The 21,832-nt window shown below is 43.1% G+C and overlaps 1 protein-coding gene across 3 annotated transcripts; it reads left to right on the plus strand.

Annotated features, from left to right (window-relative positions):
- Positions 1-246: 246 nt before the first annotated feature.
- Positions 247-20,468, plus strand: LOC109901060 (sodium/hydrogen exchanger 9B2). Of its 3 annotated transcripts, none has more exons than XM_020497055.2 (14): positions 247-545; positions 709-804; positions 5,704-6,099; positions 9,229-9,427; positions 10,039-10,209; positions 11,985-12,127; positions 12,551-12,678; positions 14,319-14,494; positions 14,951-15,057; positions 15,262-15,411; positions 15,918-16,026; positions 16,193-16,329; positions 16,796-16,979; positions 17,796-20,468. In XM_020497055.2, exons 3-14 carry the CDS (start codon positions 5,998-6,000, stop codon positions 17,852-17,854), a joined length of 1,665 nt encoding a protein of 554 aa, XP_020352644.1. In that variant the 5' UTR covers positions 247-545; positions 709-804; positions 5,704-5,997; the 3' UTR covers positions 17,855-20,468. The 3 variants fall into 3 exon arrangements, with proteins under 3 accessions (XP_020352644.1, XP_020352648.1, XP_031693482.1); XM_020497059.2 differs by having other exon boundaries at positions 5,769-6,099; XM_031837622.1 differs by lacking the exon at positions 247-545 and having other exon boundaries at positions 554-804; positions 5,769-6,099.
- The last annotated feature ends 1,364 nt before the right edge of the window (positions 20,469-21,832 follow it).

The following is a 21,832-nucleotide window of genomic DNA, read 5'->3' on the forward strand; positions in this document are numbered from 1 at the left end:
ATTGGCTGTTAATTATTTAACTAGGCTACCTGTTTTTGACATTGTGTTGTTATTTCACTGAACACTAGATAATAACATTTTCATTTTTGGCAGTGAAAGGAGGCTACTGATGCGAGAAAAAAAACTCACCCAAATGTATAGCCCTGTTGGAAAATATAAATGGACTGTTTGAAAATGTGAAGATTTTTAAAATATTTTTTATTAAAAATAAAAATGTGAATCACATTTTTATTTGGCGTACCCCCGACTGCATTGCGCTTACCCCAGTTTGGGAATACCTGGTTTAGCGTGACACATGGGAGTAAACTACCGCTGTACCCTACCCAGGGGCGTGGTCACATTTAGCCACGCCTCTCCGTTTGTATTTATCCAGTTTGTAGCCGCTGCTCTCCACGCCTTTCTGTTATTGAGTAACAATTTGTGGATGAGATTGGAAAACAATGTCATGCAGTGGAAATTCATATCCGTCTTCGATGTTTAAATTCGGATTTTAATTGAACGAACAGTATACGGATCCGATCAATAGGTCCAACTACTATTGCTATGTATGTATGTTTCTTTTTTTAAATGATGTACTTTTTATTTTGTTGCTTAGCCTTGTAGCAGTCAAAATCCTGAATTAAAAACGGTGTGTTACTGTAATAACACACATACTGATCTCCTGTGGATGGTCTTGTCATCCCTCCTGCCCATCATCACGTACTGTAGCAACTCCGTGCAGGAGTGGACATCACTAATCCTGTGGAATCCGTTAGCAGGCACACACAGTTCATACAATGGGTACGGCAGTTATTGCGTTTTGAGGTGAGTGATAAGTCATTATGACTACTTTATGGTGTGATTTATAAAACAACAGTTGGTAGCTATTTTTCTGAAGGTTTGCGCGCGGTAATTCAGTGCGTTTAGACCGCCGGGGCATAATAGTTAGCCATAGTGTTAAGTAGTTATGTTTTAAGCGTCTACGGGAATACATACTTTTTAAAGGCCGTCGATATGAATCATGTGAATGTAAAGATACGATGAAGCCAACTAGCTAGTTTGTTGCTAATGCGCGAGACCATATGCCATAGGCTTGAGAATAACGTTAGCCAGCTAAAGTAGCTAGGTTCCAAAAGGTGCCATATGGTCTCGCGTTAAACCTAGCATTGATTAGTGTTTTCTTCTTCAAAATTGGATTAACTAACGTCGGTCAGTGTAGTTTACTGGCATAAACAACGTCATATTTTTTGGCGGTATTGGTTATAATTTTCACTATCCCGATGGCTGCTTTGCAATAATGTGTCTGTGTGGTAATTTTGCAGTTTGACGTCGAGACTCGAGGACGGTTACGTGCACACAACAATAGTTCGGACATATAAAGTTTGTATGTGAAAACGATTTCTAAAACGTATACTTCCCGTTTGCTCGAGCTACCGGTGCTGGCACATGCGCATATCAATTACAGTGCTTGAACGCCAATTAAGCGTTAACGTGCCCTAATAATTCCAAAATTTTCTTAGAAAACCTGGTGTTTTAATCGGTGTATGCTTACTTCGATTTTGACGTTACGCCGATTTAAGATGGTCACGTAAACACTTAACGCCATACTCGGCCTTCTCCTATAATCTGTTGAATATCAAATTATTAGTGTTAATGAATGTATGAGCGCATGTTTATTTTGATTGGCGATTTTCTGCTTAAGAAAAAAAAATCCCATCATGTAGCCTGATTTCAAATGTGTCCATGTAACGTTAAACAGGATTATTAGCAAAATCATTATTCCGGCAAAACATGTAAACTTTTTAAACGAACTATTATATTCATCTGATGATTCACAATAATCGTAATATTGTGTAAATTGTTATATAAGTATTCATACACATGACTCATATATTATACAGCGCTAAGCTAAACCGCCTGACTCAAGTCATCTTACGTACCCTTGCTGAAACAGGAACTAGCTCACACAGCCAGCAATAAAACTACCCCCCTAACACTATCCCCTCAGCTTTGTTGTCTCCCGACCCCAGGAAACCAAGACATTCCATCGCAAGAACACATACACCCAGCCATAAAACTGACCCCCTCTACTGATCAGGGAGCTCAGAGAACAAGACTCTGCTATGCACCAATGGGGCCCGCTCTGGCTAGAGCAAGGCCCGCCTCCAACCCTTTGTGACCAGTAAGAAGACCAAAACGACAAGACTCCACCTACTTTATTCTATGTATAAAAATGAATGTAACCTTTGTATAAGGCCTCTTTTTCACCTGACTCCTTGGCGAGTTATATGAACTAGATCCGTGCACGTAAAACTGCGGGACAAGATATCTTTGACTCATTAAAACTGTCTTTTGTTACAACTGAAATCCACTCTGTCCAGCGTCCATGATTTGGTCTCAACTCTCCAATATATAAGACACCCATTACTTAACAAAATATAACCGTACTCGGTGAGGTGAGGTGAGGCAAGGTAACTCGCGTAAACTAACATTATGGAATCTCTTTCTATACTGAACAAAAATATAAACACAACATGTAAAGTGCCCCATGTTTCATGAGTTGAAGTAAAGGATTCCATAAATGTTCCATACAAACAAAATGCTTATTTCTCTAAAATGTTGTGAACAAATTTGTTTACGTCCCTGTCAGTGAGCATTTCTCCTGATTTTTAAACATCATGATCATTACACAGGTGCACCTTGTGCGGGGGACAATAAAAGGCCTCTGTGCAGTTTTGTCCCACAACACAATGCCACTGATGTCTCAAGTTTTGAGAGGGTGTGCAATTGCCATGCTGACTGTAGGAATGTCTACCAGAGCTGTTGCCAGATAATTTAATGTTTGTTTCTCTAACGTAAGCCACCTCCAACATCGTTTTAGAGAATTTGTCAGTACGTCCAACCGACCTCACAACCGCAGACCACGTGTAACCACGCCAGCCCAGGACCTCCACATCCAGATTCTTCACCTGTGGTTGCGTAGGTTTCTTTCTATAATAAAGACCTTTTGTGGGGAAAGGCCCAGGCAATCCGAATGAGTTTGTCTCCCCAGTGGGTGGATCTATGCCCTCCCAGGCCCACCAATGGCTGCACCCATTCCCACTCCATAGATTAGGGCCTAATGAATTTATTTAAATTGACTGATTTCCTTCTATGAACTGTAACTCAGTCAAATCTTTGAAATGTTATATTTTAGTTCAATATAGCTAGCTAGCTTGGACCGGCTGTGGGAGCTAGCTATATATAGTCATATCTTATCTCCTGGCACATATTCAGATACATCAGGACATCTAGCAAAAGAGCCAGTTCTTTATATTTGAAATATCGCCACACTCAGCTCATAGCTACATTAAATGTAATCACATAATTGTTTTCATGAGACCGCGTGGTATTGAGAATCCTCACGAACAAGTGAAGAATCTTGAAGTGTGTGACCAACATCTGTGCCACATCGTTCAGTGTGCGCACCGCTACGTTGGCAACATAGATGGTGGTATTTGCGCAAAACTGAAAGCATGACCGACCGCATTTCACCATGGAAAGATGACTGGGAATATGGCCGAATACAAACAGTGTAGTCATTCCCTCCGCAAGGCAAGCAAATTGTCAGTATAGAGACAAAGTGGAGTCGCAATTCAACGGCTCAGACACAAGACATATGTGGCAGGGTCTACAGGCAATCACGGACTACAAAAAGAAGACTAGCCACATCACAGACACCGACGTCTTGCTTCCAGACAAACTACACACGTTCTTTGCCCGCTTTGAGGATAACACCGTGCCACCGATGCGGTCCGCTCTACCAAGGACTGTGGGCTCTCCTTCTCCGTGGCCGACATGAGCAAGTCATTTAAACGTGTTAACCTTCACAAGGCTGCTGGCCCAGACGACAACCCTAGCCGTGTCCTCAGAGCATGCTCAGACCAGCTGGCTGGTGTGTTTACAGACATATTCAATCTCTCCCTATCCCAGGCATGCTTAAATTTTGCCACCATTGTCCCTGTACCGAAGAAGGCAAAGGTAACTGAACTAAATGACTATCGCGGCAGGACTAGTAACTGGAAGGTTGCAAGTTCAAATCCCCGAGCTGACAAGGTACAAAATCTGTCGTTCTGCCCCTGAACAGGCAGTTAACCCACTGTTCCTAGGCCGTCATTGAAAATAAGAATTTGTTCTTAACTGACTTGCCTAGTAAAATAAAGGTAAAATTTGTCTTTTTTAAAAGACTATCGTCCCACTTCATCATGAAGTGCTTTGAAAGACTATTCAAGGATTATATCATCTCAACCTTACCTGTCACCCTAGACCCACTTCAATTTCCATTTGCGTACCACCCCAATAGGTCCACAGACGATGCAATTGCCTGCACACTGCCCTATCCCATCTGGACAAGAGGAATACCCATGTAAGAATGCTGTTCATTGACTACAGCTCAACATTCAACACCATAGTACCCTCCAAGCTCATCATTAAGCTTGAAGCCCTGGGTCTCTCAACACCACCGTGTGCAATTGGGTCCTAGACTTTCTGACAGGCCGCCCAGGTTGTGAAGGTAGGAAACATCTCCACTTTGCTGATCTTCAACACTGGAGCCCCACAAGGGTGCATGCTCAGCCCCCTTCTGTTCACCCATGACTGCGTGGCCATGCACGTCTCCAACTCAATCATCAAGTTTGCAGACAAGACAACAGTGGTAGGCTTGATAACCAACAACGACGAGACGGCCTATAGGGAGGAGGTGAGGGTACTCGGAGTATGGTGTCAGGAAAACAACCTCTAACTCAACGTCAACAAAACAAAGGAAATGATCATGGACTTCAGAAAACGGCAGAGGGAGCACCCCCCTATCCACGTCGACAGGACAGCAGTGGAGAAGGTGTAAAGTTTTAAGTTCCTCAGTGTGCACATCACGGACAAACTGAAATGGTCCACCTACACAGTGTGGTGAAGAAGGCGCAACGGCGCCTCTTCAACCTCAAGAGGCTGAAGAAATTTGGCTTGTCACCCAAAATCCAGACAAACTTTTACGGATACACAATCGAGAGCATCCTGTCAGGCTGTATCACCGCCTGGTACGGTGATGCTCAAAGTGATGTCACGCCTTCAAATAAGGCTCAACTAATCACCCGTTGTATAAGAATTACTTTGGATCTGGTTATCTTATGAAAGGAAGTTCCGCGTGCGGGTAGGCTAGTCTACATGATGAGAATATTTGTATTTTTTGTCGAACGGCAGTCAAGCACCGATCATCATGTCACCAGAATAAGGCCCTAGATATGTATTGGAAAGCGGCATCAAGCGCATCACCGTGCATTGTCGCCACCCTGTGAAGTTCAAAAAGATCCAACCATGTTGAACCAACAAATGATCTGTCGGCATTTATAAAATTGTACCGAAGCTTCCTGTTTCCATCACAGCTGTCACAACTTATTTTTATTCAGTACGACTTTACTCGCATAAAAACTGGGTGGAACGTGTTTATATAAAGTAATCGAACTTCAGCTTGGTTCCGATAAAATGGATACTGCTGTAATTGAAATGCCATTACATTGAATGCCTTTATCATAGGAGAAGGAGATTGGTGGCAATGTAGCTAATAACATAGTATGATTTCTATATGAAGTTTGGAATTCATGCATTGATGCCCTTATTCCCAGTCTCATTCCATACTCATAGCAGAATGCTGAAATTTGAAAACCTCAGTCTTTATTGTCTGTTTTACAGTTACTGTTTACCTTCACCTTTGATTGCTCCTGCATTTGGATGGTTTCCACCTCCTATCTCTACAGCCGTGTTTGCCTCTAATGGCTCTCTGGCCAATTCCACCAAGCAAACACTCACTCTCACTGCCTTTGACTGATGACGAGGTGACGACTCACTGAATGGGAGCTAATGCTGGACAGTCAGACCTTGGGATACAACAGGAACAGATCAGCAATGCACCGATGGCCAACCCTCCACCGCATTTGCTGTGAGGTTAGAGAAGTGAGGAGGAGAACGTGAACTGTACTAGATGCCATGATGGAGGACGACCAGCCCAAGTCGAATCCACCTACACCTTCTCCCTTGCTGGACCTAGAACACAGTGACGGAGCCTCGCTAGTATCGAACCATGCAGAGGTATAGTATATCTAGTGCTTTAACCAAACTGCTAGTAGATAGCCTTTACATCATTTAATGATACTGAGTCACTGAATCTATGAGAAACAGCTTACCGGAAGCTTTGGCATAATACTAGTTCCATACATTGCTCTATAATCAGTTTTGAATGCATTAGTTTACATTTCCTATTGGCAGTGTACTGTGCACTCTTATTTGGCTTTATGCATTGATGGGGTCAATTATTTATGGGAAAGGAAAAGTAAAATCATTGCTGACGTTTTATTAGGTCATTTGAAACATACCTTACAAAATCTACCAGCAGATTTTTCCCATGACTTTTGCCAGCCTCTTTTTTTTCACAGAGTGTGGTATAAGTTGGAACAACAGCCTTTTTCATGACACTAACTGTTCTCATTGTGGCACACTCTTTGTAGTAAAAGTCTGTATCTACTCTTTATGATAAGTATGAGAACTATTACTTACTGGGAACACAGTAGTGTTTTGTTAGTATGACTAACCTCTTTGTCAACAATGAAGAACCACTTAACATAGGTGTGTCAAAGAAATGGAGGCAAAAAAGCCAGTAGCGTTGGCATTTGCTCCAGTACCGCTCTTATTAGAGGTCGACCGATTAATCGGAATGGCCGATTTAATTCGGGCCGAGTTCAAGTCCATAACAATCGGAAATCGGTATTTTTGGGCACCAATTTGGCAGATTTTTAAAATATTTTTTTTACACTTTTATTGAATCTTTATTTAACTAGGCAAGTCATTTAAGAACACATTCTTATTTTCAATGATGGCCTAGGAATGGTGGGTTAACTGCCTCGTTCAGGGGCAGAATGACAGATTTTTACCTTGTCAGCTCGGGGGATTCAATCTTGCAATGTTGCGGTTAACTAGTCCAACGCTCTAACCACCTGCCTCTCATTGCACTCCACGAGGAGACTGCCTGTTACGCGAATGCAGTAAGCCAAGGTAAGTTGCTAGCTAGCATTAAACTTATCTTATAAAAAACAATCAATCATAATCACTAGTTAACTACACATGGTTGATGATATTATTAGTTTATCAAGCGTGTCCTGCGTTGCATATAATCGATGTGGTGCGTATCGTTGTTCGAATGTGTACCTAACCATAAACATCAATGCCTTTCTTAAAATCAATGCACAGAAGTATATATTTTTAAACCTGCATATTTAGCTAAAATAAATCCAGGTTAGCAGGCAATATTAACCAGGTAAAATTGTGTCACTTCTCTTGCGTTCATTGCACGCAGAGTCAGTGTATATGCAACCGTTTGGGCCGCCTAATTTGCCAGAATTTTACGTAATTATGACATAACATTGAAGGTTGTGCAATGTAACAGGAATATTTAGACTTATGGATGCCACCCGTTAGATAAAATACGGAACGGTTCCGTATTTCACAGAAAAAATAAACGTCTTGTTTTCGAGATGATAGTTTCCGGATTCGACCATATTAATGACCTAAGGCTCGTATTTCTGTGTGTTATCATGTTATAACTAAGTCTATGATTTGATGGAGCAGTCGGACTGAGCGATGGTGGGCACCAGCAGACTCGTAAGCATTCATTCAAACAGCACTTTCGTGCGTTTGCCAGCAGCTGTTTATGACTTCAAGCCTATCAACTCCCGAGATTAGGCTGGTGTAACCGATGTGAAATGGCTAGCTAGTTAGCGGGGTGCGCGCTAATAGCGTTTCAAACGTCACTCGCTCTGAGACTTGGAGTAGTTGTTCCCCTTGCTCTGCAAGGGCCGCGGCTTTTGTGGAGCGATGGGTAACGCTGCTTCGAGGGTGGCTGTTGTCGATGTGTTCCTGGTTCGAGCCCAGGTAGGAGCGAGGAGAGGGACGGAAGCTATACTGTTACACTGGCAATATTAAAGTGCCTATAAGAACATCCAATAGTCAAAGGTTAATGAAATACAAATGGTATAGACAGAAATAGTCCTATAGTTCCTATAATAACTACAACTTAAAACATCTTACCTGGGAATATTGAAGACTCATGTTAAAAGGAACCACCAGCTTTCATATGTTCTCATGTTCTGAGCAAGGAACTTAAACGTTAGCTTTCTTACATGGCACATATTGCACTTTTAATTTCTTCTCCCACACTTTGTTTTTGAATTATTTAAACCAAATTGAACATGTTTCATTATATATTTGAGGCTAAATTGAATTTATTGATGTATTATATTAAGTTAAAATAAGTGTTCATTCAGTATTGTTGTAATTGTCATTATTACAAATACATTTAAAAAAGCGTCCAATTAATCGGTATCGGCTTTTTTTGGTCCTCCAATAATCGGTATCGGCGTTGACAAATCATAATCGGCCGACCTCTAATTCTTATCAACTTTCAATTGTTAGGCGAGGCTACCCTAAACAAGTTCCTGACACCACAATCATTCTCTCTTGAAAGATTGCAATAATTTTAACTCGGAAGTTAAAGCTACAATATGCAACTTTTTGGGCGACCTGTCCAAATTCGCATGGAAATGTTAGTTATAGATCAGTCATTCTCATTGAAAGCAAGAGCTGTTGTCTTTGCACTATTTCAATGCTTCCGTTAAGTTTGTTTTTGCATCTTTTGGTTTTGTACACCAGCTTCAAACAGCTGAAAAAACAATATATTTGGTTATTGAAAATATATTTCACAGAGGTTTAAATGGTACAAGGGTTCTCTACTTCGAGTGGCGCAGCGGTTTAAGGCACTGCATCTCAGTGCAAGAGGCGCCACTACAGTCCCTGTTTCGATTCCAGGCTGTATCACAACCTGCCATGATTAGGAGTCCCATAGAGCGGCGCACATTTGGCCCAGCGTCGTCCGAGTTTGGCTTGTGTTGGTCGTCATTGTAAATAAGAATTTGTTCTCAACTGACTTGCCTAGTTAAATAAAGGTTACACATACACTATACATTGCTTGTTTTGTCCCTTCGTGTCAAGTGTCTCTTTGGCAAAATAATAAACAAATATCCAATAGGGTGTTACTTTTTCAGAAGCTTGTATTGAAATGTCATTTTTGTAGTAAGAAAGTTTCATTAAAAAGTATGACTACTGACACATTTTCATTTGGAGCTAAGACCCTTTCCCTCTACGTCTCTGCCCCTCCTCCCCCGGTAGTTCCTGGGTGTGAACCAGATTCAGGTGGTGGTGAGCCGGAGCTCCACCCCCCATGTCACGGAGGAGACCTACTTCATCCCCCGTAACCCGGTGGTGGATGCGGGCACCAACACCGACCCCCCGGTCATCTGCTGTGGCAGGCTCCGCCGGGAATGCCCCTGCCCGCCCCGAGGCCTCCTGTCCTCCCTCATCACCAAGGGTGGGCACCAGCATAGAAATAGGCCACTCTAATATTGTGTCTCTATGCTGGTAGAAATTGAATTCTACTTCTATGGACACCAGAATAGAGATACAATATTTGCCTAATGAACCTTCATAATGCTACAATGTGCTGATAATGCCATTGTGGTCTGTGTTTTATTTAATTCCGGGCACCAGGGGGGGCTAATGCTACCGTAGAAATTTTACCTTGGTGACGTTGCTATGGGATCGGGTTGGCATCTTGTAGTGTTTTGTGCTTGGGCGAGTGGAAAATCGAGAGAGTGGGTAATATGTTAGGATGGAGTTTGTAGAACCAGTGTGTGTCAATAAAGGGCACAAAGGTCCTCTAGAATTGCTGATTTTTATCCAGTGCATGCTGTTGAACAGTGCCACAGTTATACCCTGAGGCATTTATATAGCACAAATGGAGTAGATTTACAGATGGACTAAGGCACTACCCACTGTCCTTGATGTACTGAAATATACAAGTTAACATTCAAGCTTAGTAGTAGATTATACCTTGCAAATCAAGTACAGCACATTTGGCAGGTGAAAGGCAAAAACTGCTAACTGGCCACGTACTGACTTCTGACCTCTCCTCCCTCCCAGTCCTCATTGCGTTAGTGCTGTTTGGCGTGGTGTGGTCCATCACAGAGAAGGAGTGTCTGCCGGGGGGGAACCTGTTCGGCATCACCGTGCTCTTCATCTGTTCCGTCACCGGGGGCAAACTGGTGGGCCTCATACAGCTGCCCAAACTGCCTCCCTTTCCCCCGTTACTGGGTAGGTAATGCGAATGGAGAGAGAGAGTGTGTGTGTATATATATATGTGTTTGTGTGTTGTAGGTGCTGGGCTCTGTCTTGTCCGTGACTGCATGTGTATGTGCACTATACCTCTACCTCATTTCACTTGTTGAGTGAGACAATATGGCATCTTCAGGGTGTTGCGTGCCATACATGTTCCTTAGTAATTTTTTAAATATTGTTTTTACCTTTATTTAACCAGGCAAGTCAGTTAAGAACAAATTCTTATTTTCAATGAAGGCCTAGGAACAGTGGGTTAACTGCCTGTTCAGGGGCAGAACGACAGATCTGTACCATGTCAGCTCGGGGGTTTGAACTTGCAACCTTCCGGTTACTAGTCCAACGCTCTAACCACTAGGCTACCCTGCCGCCCCCAGTAACAGTCAGAGACGCCATCTTTTTCTTTGTCTTTGATATGGGAGTGGTGGCCTGGCTGCTGGTAATATATATCTGCTGTTATCGTATATAGAACACACACACACACACACTGAAACGGGGACTTACTATAATAAGCCAGATTAAACACACCCACTCACTATATTTAGCATGCATGCACTTGCTTGTCCCCTCACTACTGCTCTTTACTATACATGTCAAATGGGACTGTTTCAGCTGCATGTAACATGGTCAAACAGTCTTTTATTATTCTGTCTGGCTTTGCCAACACTGCTACTTCGTGTGTAGTACGTCATACATGTGCTACTACCATACCTAGACAGTGAGGTGAGTTTATATCCCACCTTATTCCATTTCTAACCAAATGAACAACCTTGTTGACTTAGACTGATAGGGAGTGAATTCAAATGTATTTGCATTTCTTAACATAATATAGAGACTTGGTTGAGACACCGCGCAGCTTTGACCAAAGTCTTGATGCTGGTAACCACATGACAAGTCCTGTAGTTTGCATAGACCCCTATAATAAGACAGTGGCCACTCGTTCAGCCCACAAGGAGATAAGCAGACGTTTAGATTCACAACCTACTCCTCGCTTTCAACAGTCCAGAAAGGAGATTGGAGATAATACATAAGTGTTTGGTGGGTCTTTTGATTTGCCATCTTTGTCGGATAGACACTACACTAACGATCAGAGGCCACTCCCATAGTTCAGAAGTAAAGTCCTGATTGTTGGATGTACATCTTTGATAGTTAATGTCTCTCCAACCCCTGTTTTTCTTTGTGTAAACCCAGAGGAACTCTGTTTCCCAGTTCAAAGTCCCCGTTTCATTGTTTGAACTGAACAGACCTTTTTTTGGCCTACGTTGCCTCAAATCCACACAACCCTGGCGTTGGCTAATGCCACTCTCTTACCAACTGAACCACACAGGACCACATTGATCTGTCTGACCTTCAAAAGGCAATTCAATTTCATACAGTAGATTAAAGACTCCAATGTTTGCATTATTCCTACTTGGAAAGGTTTTTCCTTTACTCCCAAAAGACTCCTATGCCTAGAAGCCTTTGATATCTTAAACCAATTGATCTTCAACCTTTTTAATATTCAGTTCCATAAAAGGTGTATTTCTTGGCATTTGAACCATTGTGAAGATGGGAATAATATCTTAGCCTGAAGTTTTCTGTTTAACTCTTAAAAAAACATGGTTGTCTTCAGAACAACAGGAAGACATTGTGTCCCCCCCCCCCTTTTTGCTGTGAGAGAAAGTCCAAAGAATAACACCATGGCTGTTTATAAAAGTATTACTTTATCATACTATTATATTAAAGTTATCATTGTTTTCTGTCATTCTCTACAGGTATGCTATTGACGGGCTTCCTGCTGCGTAATATCCCCGTGGTAACGGACGCCGTGTACATCGACTTCCGATGGTCTGCCTCCCTGAGGAACATTGCCCTCGCTGTCATCCTGGTCCGAGCAGGCCTGGGATTGGACGGCTCGGTATGTCAATCAAACACTCATCTCTCTCCATAGGCCGACGCTTTTAGTGTTTAGTACTTGTCTTTTATTATTTAAGTTCCTGTGTTAAAGGAAAAATCCCCTCAAACTATATATGTGTATATCTTTTTCATTAGTTCACTGTTGATACAGTCCCAAAATGCATTTCAGCGGTTAAGTTTTCATGACTTTCAGGAAAGCAAAGTGTCACTTGCCACGTTGTCATGGTGCGAAGTACATCGTATGATGCAAAACCCATCATCATCATCATCATGATGATGTAGCAAGTGACACTTTGCTTCTTGAAAATCCTATTTCTTCAAAACTTGACTGCAGACATGCAAAACATTTTGCGAATGTTTCCACAGTGGACTAATGCAATGTGGATTTTTCCTTTAATTTGTGTGTGTACATGTGTGTTCCCAGGCTCTGAAGAAGCTGAGTATGGTGTGTGCGCGCGTGGGAATGGGACCCTGCATCATCGAGGCCTGCACCGTCGCCATCGTCTCCCACTTCCTCATGGGCTTGCCCTGGAACTGGGGATTCATCCTAGGGTAAACTCTCTTTCTCGGTCTCGTTTTGTCTCTCTCTTTCTCTCTCGATCTCTCTTCGCCTTCTACTTCTAAATCCCATTCAGTATTCTGCCTCCCGATGCATTTGTAAAGCTAAAGGGCTACGTAACACCGCTTGCATTCCAATAAGACGGGTGTAGAGTATTTGGCAGCTACCTCACCATGAACACTTGAAGTATCATTTATACCAGGGCTCTCTAATCCTGTTCCTGGAAAGTTACCGTCCTGTAGGAGTTCACTCCAACCCTAATCTAGTGCACCTGATTCTAATAATTAGCTCTAACCAGGTTAGTTCTAACTGGGGTTGGAGCAAAAACTGACAGGATGGTTAGCCCTCGATGAACAGGATTGGAGACCCCGCCTTTATACATTTTCATTTCATCCTGACACTTAGCCCTTTGCTCTCTTTCTTTCTTTCTCTCTCCTCTCTTTCTCGCTCTCTCCCTCTCTTTTGCTATATCTCTGTCTTCTCTATTTCTCTCGTCCTCGCTCCTCTTGCTCCCTCTCTTGTCCTCTCCACTTTTATGGTCTCTCACTCTGATCTGTCCATCATTCTATTCATCCATCCCTCTAAATATACTACATGACCAAAAGTGTGTGGAAACCTGCTCGTCGAACATCTCATTCCAAAATCATGGGCATTAATATGGAGTTGGTCCCCCCTTTACTGCTATAACAGCCTCCACTCTTCTGGGAAGGCTTTCAACTTGAAGTTGGAACATTGCTGCGGGGACTTGCTTCCATTCAGCCACGAGCATTAGTGCGGTTGGGCACTGATGAGCTTTACACCACACCAGCCGGCGCTTGGGATTGCACATGGTGATCTTAGGCTTGTGTGCAGCTACTCGGCCAAGGGAATTCATTTCATGAAGCTCCAGACGAACAGTTCTTGTGCTGATGACAGGTGATTTTTACACACTACGTGCTTTAGCACTCGGCAGTTCTGTTCTGTGAGCTGGTGTGGCCTACCACTTCACGGCTGAGTCGTTGTTGCTCCTAGACATTGCCAACAGCACTTACAGTTGCCCGGGGCAGCTCTAGCAGGGCAGAAATGTGATGATCTGCCACACTTCAGTAGGGCCATTCTACTGCCAATGTTTGTCTATGGAATATTGCATGGCTGTGTGCTTGATTTGATACACCTGTCAGCATTGGGTGTGGCTGAAATCGCCAAATCCACTCATTTGAAGGGATGTCCACATATAGTGTATATCTCAAACTAATCCCTATTAGTAAAGCTGCATCATTAAACACTTAGTCTTTACTCATTGTATTCTCCCCTCCCCTGTCCCTTCTAGGTTTGATGTCTTCAAATCAATCAATCAAATGTGTTATTTTTATTTAGAGCCCTTTTTACATCAACAGTTGTCAAAGTGCTTTTACAGTAACCCGACCTTTGAAAGCATCTTCCACGGGCCCATATTATATGATGAACTCTCATAGTGTCCCCTGTAGGTTTGTACTGGCTATCTGCTAAATGGTCATATGATCATTATTCATATTACAGGTTGTTACTTCAGAGGTCGTTCTTCAGCCTGGCAACCCAAACTCACCCATTCTGGCAACCCAAACCTGATGAATATGATGATTAACCCTCACTTTGGCTCTCCCGTCTCTTGTAGATTTGTGCTGGGAGCCGTGTCCCCGGCCGTGGTGGTTCCCTCCATGCTGCTGCTGCAGAAGGACGGCTACGGCTTGGAGCAGGGCATCCCTACCCTCCTCATGGCCGCCGGCAGCTTCGACGACATCCTGGCCATCACCGGCTTCACCACCTGCATGGGCATGGCCTTCGCCACCGGTAGGGATCCATGTTGATTTGTGCCTCTGCTCTGAGCCAATGATGAGAGGAGACCACTAGAAAAAAATATAACTTTATTATCTGATTTTGTTGCAACGTTACTAGAGATCTTCCTGCAATCCGTGCTGGATCCAATAGATGACGCCCTCACACTTCGGGAATCAAACCTACGAATCATGTTGTTGCAAGCGCCATGCGTTACCAACTGAGCTTACACAGGACCATTTCGGTTGAGCTATTACGGTGTCTTCCTCTGTATTGCATGATTTGTATTATTGACTTCCTGCTGCATACTGCTTACCATTCCCTATAGAGTGAACTGTTTTTGACCAGGGTCCACATAGGACTCTGGTCAAAAGTAGTGCACTCTATAAGTAACAGGGTAACATTTGGGACGATCCCATCTGTTTTGATATTAACTTCATATGTTTTGTTGTGCTGTGTCTCCCTCTGCAGGCTCCATGTGGTACAACCTGCTGAGAGGTATACTGGAGGTGGGAGGGGGAATGGTAGCTGGGGTACTGCTGGGATTTCTGCTGCGCTACTTTCCCAGCAAAGACCAGGTAGGAATCTCCATCGAAAGCACTTAGCTTTTAGTCTAGGAGTAGGCCAGGTCTAGGAAACTAGCTTGTAGAGTTGACCTATAACGGAGCTCAGTTTTCTCAGTAGCGTTTCCCTTTCTCAGTAATGTTAGTCCAGGGACAGTCCTTGTTTGGGAAACTTTATTAATGCGTCCTTTCTTCCTTCTCTCGCTCTCTCTCCTGTAGGACAACGTCGTGATGAAGCGCTCATTCCTGCTGCTGGGCCTGTCGGTGTTTGCCGTGTTTGGCAGCAACGTGGCCGGCTTCCCCGGCTCGGGGGGCCTCTGCACCCTGGTCCTTGCCTTCCTGGCTGGCCTAGGCTGGAGAAGATCAAAGGTCAGTCAACGACCCCGTGCCGACCCCTCACTCAACCCTCCATACCCTGCATCTTCTAGCTAGGCACTTACTCTCTCACCCAACACCCAAATGCCCCTCTAGCCCTTACCTCTAACACAGTGGACTAAACTAAAGCATCGGATGGCAGCTGGACAGCTTGAACGTTCCAGTGTAGCACAAACTGTTGTCTTAAGACACAGTGGGACCCTTCCAGTCAGTATACAGAGGCCCAATCCTAAATACACAGTCACAGAGTCACATCTGATATTGTCTCTTTGGGAGGCAGATTCTCTAGTAGAGAAACAAAGTTGTGAAGTCTTGGTGTTTGCTGAACTCTCTCTGTAGTCTGGTTTGTGTCTGGTAAGTGTTTTTGTTATCACTTGTCTTGATAGTGCTTCTCAAACCCTTCCATTTGACTACTTTCACAAATTGTGTTTGAAAACGTCAGTAATTTGAGAAACCGTAACGTGTGTGTCTGACTGACTCTGTGTGTTTTTTTTGTGCAGGTCCCTGTGGAGGACATAGTGGGTATTGCCTGGGAAGTGTTCCAGCCACTGCTCTTTGGCCTGATCGGGGCTGAGATCCAAATCTCAGAGCTGGACAAAAACACTGTCGGTGAGAACACAAACACACGCATAAACACACAGTCAGTAAGAACACACACACCACATATACCTTTATACCCCGCTCTTTGGAGATCTTCTATCAGGTGTGTTTTCCTACTTTAACCTGAATAAAGTGTTTATCATTCTATCCCCTATTCCCTTCCCTGTCTCACCAGGCCTGGGCATAGGCTCTCTGGCCATTGGTCTGCTGGTGCGTGTTCTCTTCACCTTCGTCTGTGTGCTGTGTGCCGGCTTCAACTTCAAAGAGAAGCTCTTCATCGCTCTGGCCTGGCTACCCAAAGCCACCGTACAGGTACTTAACGTTAAACAGGAACCAAGGTGGCCCGGAGTGGTCTAAGCCGCTACCTGTGGAGCACACGTACGATTTACCTCTGCCAGCACGGGCTCGAATCCAGCTTACTGCTCTTTCAGCACTCTCCTACCTTTCATCTCTCTATTTAAAAAAAAAAAACAAGAACAAGATTCTAAGGCAAAAATGTTCCTGTCACAATAAAAGGTTTCAACAAGCAAAATAACAATAGCATTTGAATATTGTAACTAACTTGTGATTGCAACATGTTTTTGTCTGTAACAATATTAGTATTGTGAGTTTAAAAAAAAAATCACACTGGTGCTGCTCTGCATGAGAAGGGGAAGGGGTTGGGCAACATCTGTCATATCATTCCCAATGTCGGCGTTTTCCAATAAATTGTAGGTACTTTAACTCACAATGTTGAGGCCAATGTGTCGATCTCCTTCCCTTCCTCTTTTCTCCCCAGGCGGCCATCGGCTCCACAGCGCTGGACATGGCCCGCACCAAGGAGGATAAGGAGCTGGAAAAGTACGGCATGGACGTGCTGACAGTGGCCGTGCTCTCCATCCTGCTCACCGCCCCCATAGGGGCCCTGGTCATCGGACTCACAGGACCTCGCCTGCTGCAGAAACCAAAGAACCCTGCCTGGGGTGAGAACGCACACACAGAATGTGCAAACACATCGTCTGCATAAATGCACAGACCGAAGTGTACACACACACACACACACACACACAGTAATAGGAAGGACTGCCTCACCATCTCAGTGTTTTTAAAATCGAAGCGCACACAAAAACCCACAACTACTACTAACCTTGCTTGAGTGACAGCTGTCATCCTCCACATGACATAAATGGTGACCTTATACAGCACATTATGGTTTTAACCTCCACTCTTATTATACACCATTGTGCTTTTTTTGTTTTTAAACCAGCTTGTCATTGCTTTGTCCACACAGCATAGGGAAGGAAGCGTGTTTATGAAAAGCAGTGTCCCTTTATGACGGAGATTATCTTTATTTGGAAAACCTGGAATCCAAACTGTTATGCTTTTGTTTCAACATTGTTGACAGTGGTGAAACAGAGCTTATCAGTCAGAATCTCAGGCTAATAAAGAGAAGCCATGGGTTGGAGAATGATTTGCATTGTGGCTTCAGGTAGTCTTTTGTTTCCTGCATCATGCTTCGTCTCAGCCCTGTCACCAAACAATGGTGGCTTTTTTTGCTCTTCAGGTTTGCAGGGAGATTTGTTTTACTACACTGTGTGACTACACTGTGTGTCCTGGTGAAACGTTTTACCTGCCCAGCGCTGTGTCTCAGACTACACTCACTGAGACATTTTCCATGTTGACCATTTGGCCTATAGTCATATTTTGTTTATACTCAGAGGCAGTTCAGTTACACACACACACACACAGTAAAAGCCATTTAAAAAATAATTTTCTACCCTTTTTCCTTGGATATGCAGAGCGGGAGCAAAGCGGAACTATGACCGAGTCCCCAATCACCTACGAGAGTACCCTCTGATACCAAACCAACGTCGGTGGTGGGAACCAGGAAGAACACTTCACCAAGGAGGAAATTACATGGATGGATCATAGGGAAAATGGGGGCACTTCAAAGGTGCATCTAAATGGCATCCTATTCTAGTGTAAAAATGCCACCCTATTCCCTTGAAAGTGCTGTACTGTATTGAGAACAGGGTTCCTATGTCAGACTCTTGTGACACCCAGGATATTGCCTTTCGGACAGTGGGGGTTTCAGAGGGCCTTTGCCACTTCATCTGTGTATCTGTCCTTGGTGTGTTTGACACCCTGCCATGTTTATTTATATCTCCCCTGAGGGTAGTTTTCAGGCCTCGAGCTACAGCTGCCACTCAACCAACAAGCCACGATATCCAAGCATTCTGCACTATACTGTAACGTTACGATACAATGGCTGAAAATTCAGTGATGCTACTACTAAAATTATACCCAATCATTAAGTGGTTCGAAGAGCGGAGCCACTGGAATTGAATGTGTTTGACATTGACCATCAGGCATATGTTGTGTGTTCATTATCACACAGTCGTACACTGTATGTACGCCCTCACAACATTTTCTTTTTGTCCTTAGGCATCAATTTACCAGCTGTTGATGTTGTATTCTGTGTGAATGTAATGTATTTGAAAAGTGTGTTGCACTGTGGTTTGATACAGAGAAAATATGATATTTAGCGATGGACGGTTGTTGCTAGCGTGCTAGCTAGACGCAGGACAAAGGCAAGACATTTTTATTTATTGTATGTTTCCATTTAAGCAATATTCAAATCATGTGTGTACTAAATGTGAACGTCACAAAAAAACATGAATAATATGGGCCCCTAGCTAAGATATATTTAAGACTCTATTTAAGACTATATTTAAGACTGATTTAATACAAAATCAGTGTAGCTCAGATAACAGCATCACATTCCGAGCAATATAACTGTAAAATCAATGTATTTAAGAAAAGACTGCCAAAATGGTCTGTTTTTTTTGTTCTATTCATTTGTTTTTATTATTCTTATTATTCAGTATTTATAGTTTTGATTCCATAAAGAGTTAATTATGCAGTTGATTTAGATTTTCATTTTTGTTACGTTTTATATGGCCTCTTGAAAGGGTCCCTTAGGTTTTTCAGTAGTAATTTGTTGTGTATCATACCATGTAAAAGTCCTGTATAGCTTTTGAAACCTGAACTTCAAAAAGCTCAATGCCAATTTGAACTAATTCCATTATCATTTGCTCCGGAGAGCATATAAACCGTAGGTCTAGCTCAGCCAGAATATTATACCCGGAAATTATATATTCATACCAGAAAGGATTTGATATTGAGAGAGACATGTCTGCACTGGCCCTTTAACGAAGGTGGTAGTCTTTTGACACTGTAAGAGAACATGAAGGACACCTTCCTAATATTGAGATGCATCCCTTCCTTTTTCCCTTCAGAACAACCTCAATTTGTCTGGGCATGGACAAAGTGTTCTACAGGGATGCTGGCCCATGTTGACTCCAATGCTTCCTACAGTTCTATCAAGTTGGCTGGAATGTCCAGCACTCAAAGGACATTCTTGATACACGCGGGGAAACTGTTGAGTGTGAAAAACCCATCAGCGTTGCAGTTCTTGACACAAACCGGTGCCATACACTTTTCAAAGGCAATTCACCCTCTGAATGGCACATACAGTGCATTCAGAAAGTATTCAAACCCTTTATTTTCCCATATTATGTTATTTTACAGCCTTATAAAGTTGATTCAATCAAAAATCCTCAATCTACACACAACCCCATAATGACTGAAACGGGTTAAAACATTTTTGCAAATTGATTAAAAATAAACAACTTATTTACGTAAGTATTCAGACCTGTAAGAATATTTTGTAGATAAATGTACAATGCAGAGGACTAAAGGTCAAGAGGGAATTAACGATCAATGGAAATGGTGGTTTTTCTGTAATAGGGAATTAACGATCAATGGAAATAGCATTTTTTCTGAAATAGGGCATTAATGAGCAATGGATCAGAGACATGGGAGGAATTTGTCTATACGTTGTCTGAAACAAGGTACTTGTTATTTGGCCATTGGTGTCACGTTCTGACCTTTATTTCCTTTGTTTTGTCATTATTTAGTATGGTCAGGGCGTGAGTTGGGTGGGCAGTCTGTTTGTTTTTCTATGATTTGGGTATTTCTATGTTTCGGCCTAGTATGGTTCTCAATCAGAGGCAGGTGTTATTAGTTTCATTAGTTTGGTTTCACTGTGTGTTTGTGGGTGATTATTCCTGTCTCTGTGTTTTGCACCAGATAGGGCTGTTTTGGGTTTTCACGTTTCTTGTTTTTGTTAGTTTGTTCATGTGAAGTGATTTATTAAAACATGAATCAAAATAACCACGCTGCGCTTTGGTCCGCCTCTCCGTCAATGGAAGAAATCCCTTTCAATTGGCCTAGTTTTATTGCAAGGAATTCTAATTGGTCAACCACAGGCTAGGGTTAGGTTATAAATTACATCCTGTCACTTGGTTCTGTGGAGAGAATTACTGAGGACAGGGAAGAATGAACATCTGCCTCTCAGCATAACATCTATGATTTGTCCTCTTTGAATAAACCTATTTTTCTCCACCTGATTTGCTTTGGGGTCTGTGTTATTGAAGCGTAACATCAACTGCTAACAGACCCTTTGCTATGAGACTTGAGCTAAGGCGCATCCTGTTTCCATTGATCATCCTTGGGATGTTTCTCCAACTTGATTGGAGTCCACCTGTTGTAAATTCAATTGATTTGGAAAGTGCATGTCAGAGCAAAAACCAAGCCATGAGGTCAAAGGAATTGTCCGTAGAGCTCCAAGCCACAATTGTGTCGAGGCACAGATCTGGTGATGGGTACAAAAAATGTCTGCAGCATTGGCATTGAAGGTCCCCAAGAACAGTGGCCTCCATCATTTTTTAATTAAAGATGCTTGGAATCACCAAGACTCCTAGAGCTTGCCACCTAGCCATACTGAGCAATCGGGGGAGAAGGGCCTTGGTCAGGGTGGTGACCAAGAACCCGATGGTCCCTCTGACAGAGCTCCAGAGTTCCTCTGTGGAGATGGGAGAACCTTCCAGAAGGACAACCATCTCTGCAGCACTCCACCAATCAGGCCTTTATGGTAGAGTGGCCAGGCAGAAGCAACATCACACTAAAAGGCACATGACAGCCTGCTTGGAGTTTTCCAAAAGAGACCTAAAGAACTCTGACCATGAGAAACAAGATTATCTGGTCTGATGAAACCAAAATTGAACTCTTTGGCCTGAATGCCAAGCGTCACATCTGGCAGAAACCTGGCACCATCCCTACGGTGATGCATGGTGGTGGCAGCATCGTTCTGTGGGTGTTTTTCAGCGGCAGGGACTGGGAGACTAGTGAGGATCGAGGGAAAGATGAACAGAGCAAAGTACAGAGATCCTTGATGAAAACCTGCTCAGGACCTCAGACTGGGGTGAAGGTTCACCTTCCAACAGGACAACGACCCTAAGCACACAGCCAAGACAATGCAGGAGTGGCTTCAGGACAAGTCTCAATGTCCTTGAGTGGCCCAGCCAGAGCCCGGACTTGAACCTGATCGAACATCTCGGGAGAGACCTGAAAATAGTTGTGCAGTAAAGCTCCCCATCCAACCTGACAAGACTTGAGAGGATCTGCAGAGAAGCATGGGAGAAACTCCCCGAATACAGGTGTGCCAAGCTTGTAGCGTCATACCCAAGAAAACTTGAGGCTGTAATCGCTACCAAAGATGCTCCAACAAATTACTGAGTGAAGGGTCTGAATACTTATGTAAATATTGATATTTCAGTTTTATTTTGAATAAATGTGCGAAGCTGAAAACCTGTTTTTGCTTTGTCATTTGGGGGTATTTTGTGTAGATTGGGTGGGGGGTTTAAATCAATTTTAGAATAAGGCTGTAATGTAACAAAATGTGGAGATTGAACACAAGGAGTCTAAATACCTT

This window comes from Oncorhynchus kisutch, linkage group LG12 (genome assembly GCF_002021735.2).
Source record: "Oncorhynchus kisutch isolate 150728-3 linkage group LG12, Okis_V2, whole genome shotgun sequence".
Taxonomy (NCBI): domain Eukaryota; kingdom Metazoa; phylum Chordata; class Actinopteri; order Salmoniformes; family Salmonidae; genus Oncorhynchus; species Oncorhynchus kisutch.

Bases quoted from the DNA above. Each gene is read 5' to 3' on its own strand.
- LOC109901060 (XM_020497055.2), top strand. From the start codon at position 5,998: ATGATGGAGGACGACCAGCCCAAGTCGAATCCACCTACACCTTCTCCC. The intron at 6,100-9,228 runs GTATAGTATATC...CTCCCCCGGTAG, and splicing joins TAGTATCGAACCATGCAGAG to TTCCTGGGTGTGAACCAGAT. The intron at 9,428-10,038 runs GTGGGCACCAGC...CCTCCCTCCCAG, and splicing joins GTCCTCCCTCATCACCAAGG to TCCTCATTGCGTTAGTGCTG.